The following is a 1898-nucleotide window of genomic DNA, read 5'->3' on the forward strand; positions in this document are numbered from 1 at the left end:
CACACAGAGCCGTGAATGCAGCAAAATGCTGCGTATAAAATGTGAAGAAGAATTTTTTTTTCAATTCTTTTTTTTGATGTTTTGATTTTTTTACCGCAAAAAAAAATTATTGAACTCGCATAAAATCCGCTTAAAAATCTACAAACGACTTCGGTTGTCGGCCGTAATGTCATGCATTTGACATTAGCACAACGATTTGTCAGTGTTGTTTGTCTCTTTCGCACGGAGCCGTATGTGTAAATTGTTCGCACGACTATTCATTTAATTAGTCCAACATTTGACACATTGAATGAAATTCTCTAGTTAATAAGTTAGAAATTAATTATTCGATTTCGAATTCAAAGGAAAGACCTAAAAAAAAACTATCGGGAAATTTCTGCTTAAGTGAGTTGGTGAAAACAGGAAAAAAAAGAAATCATGTCGAACACACGAACCAGCACAGTGGAACGAAATGGGAATAGCAGCAAAGGTATAAAATTAGCATCTCCGTGGTCTCGTGCCATCACCAGCAATTCAGAATGGCAAGATAAGGTATGTGATGCCGTGTTTTTATCGCCTTTTTTTTTAACAGAAAAGTTTCTTTTTGACTTGAAATCGCAACAAAAATGTCCAAAATTGATAGTTTTTTCTCTTGGTTTCAGGACGAGTTTCTCGATGTTGTTTATTGGTCTCGACAAGTATTAGGTATCATAATCGGTATTATCTGGGGCATCATTCCATTGCAAGGTTTCACCGCGATCGCACTGTGAGTTTAAACAACAAATCCAACATTTTTGACCGTTCAGTTCAATCGCAATCAGAGAGACATTTCCTCCATGGGAAATTGTCATTGAAAATGAGCGAAATGAAAAAAGAAGAAGAAGAAAATGAAGAAATCGAGAGTGAAAGAGAGTGCAAGAAAAAAACAGTTCATCTAAACTAAGAATCTAATTTCATACCATCATTTATACTAATCGATTTCTATTTTCATGGTTATTTTACAGTTTCGGCGCTATAAATTGCGGCATCGTGTATTTGTATTGTTTAAACTTTCAAAAAATCGACGAGGATGAGTACGGTGGCATTTGGGAGTTGCTGAAAGAAGGATTTATGACATCATTTGCCTGCTTTTGCGTCACATGGATCGTTTTCTTCACTGGTCTACACTTTGATGATGTCAACACACCGACCAGCCTCTGAAACCGACCATCATACACACACACACACATAATCGACGTTTTGTCCACAACGCCAATTCAACACAGCAATAAATCGATTGACATCAATCTTCATTTTTCGATTCGAAACGATTTTTGGAGACACACACACACTTAGAAATAGAATGCAAAATTCGGCCACGGAAACAATCGCTGTAATATTTTTATCGATCAGTTTTAAGATGAATCGCTAAACAAGCTTTAGACTTATTTAAGACTTGAATATGGTGAACTAAATATTTAAAAGAAACACTCCTCAAACTAATCGTAATGAATATTTATATTGAAATGAATGAAAAGAATTCAAATACCAAACGTTTGAAATAAATTTTTTGAGATTACATCGAACATTTTACTTGTGATTTTTTGTCTTTGTTTGGTTTATGTCCCGATCTGTTGAAATAAAATGGATACTTTTGTCGCTTCTATAGGGGAAGGTTTATCACTGAAGAAACGAAAATTAGCATATTCAATCTTTTTCTCCAAATTCTCTGGATACAGAAATAGTTATCAATTGGCATCTGTTATTGGTTGGTTTTTAATTTTTATAATGTGGATATATGATTATTATAAACGTTACACTGGAATGAAAATATTTCTATTCCATGCGACTGATCGATAAACATCGCTCCCTTTTCTTCCCTTTTTCACACAAATATAAGCTTACCTGTTGAATCTGTAACTCGAACTGAAATAAGGTAA

At 34.4% G+C, this 1898-nt stretch overlaps 1 protein-coding gene across 1 annotated transcript; it reads left to right on the plus strand.

Annotated features, from left to right (window-relative positions):
* On the plus strand, window positions 1-1551 carry LOC129575856 (GEL complex subunit OPTI). The gene is made up of 3 exons (XM_055460001.1): window positions 1-531; window positions 642-745; window positions 984-1551. The coding sequence occupies exons 1-3, from the start codon at window positions 418-420 to the stop codon at window positions 1177-1179; spliced, it is 414 nt and encodes a 137-aa protein (XP_055315976.1). The 5' UTR covers window positions 1-417; the 3' UTR covers window positions 1180-1551.
* Window positions 1552-1898: the final 347 nt, after the last annotated feature.

Source organism: Sitodiplosis mosellana, unplaced genomic scaffold, assembly GCF_009176505.1.
Source record: "Sitodiplosis mosellana isolate CC-2019 unplaced genomic scaffold, AAFC_SMos_1.0 Smas_scaffold_6170, whole genome shotgun sequence".
In the NCBI taxonomy this organism is placed as follows: domain Eukaryota; kingdom Metazoa; phylum Arthropoda; class Insecta; order Diptera; family Cecidomyiidae; genus Sitodiplosis; species Sitodiplosis mosellana.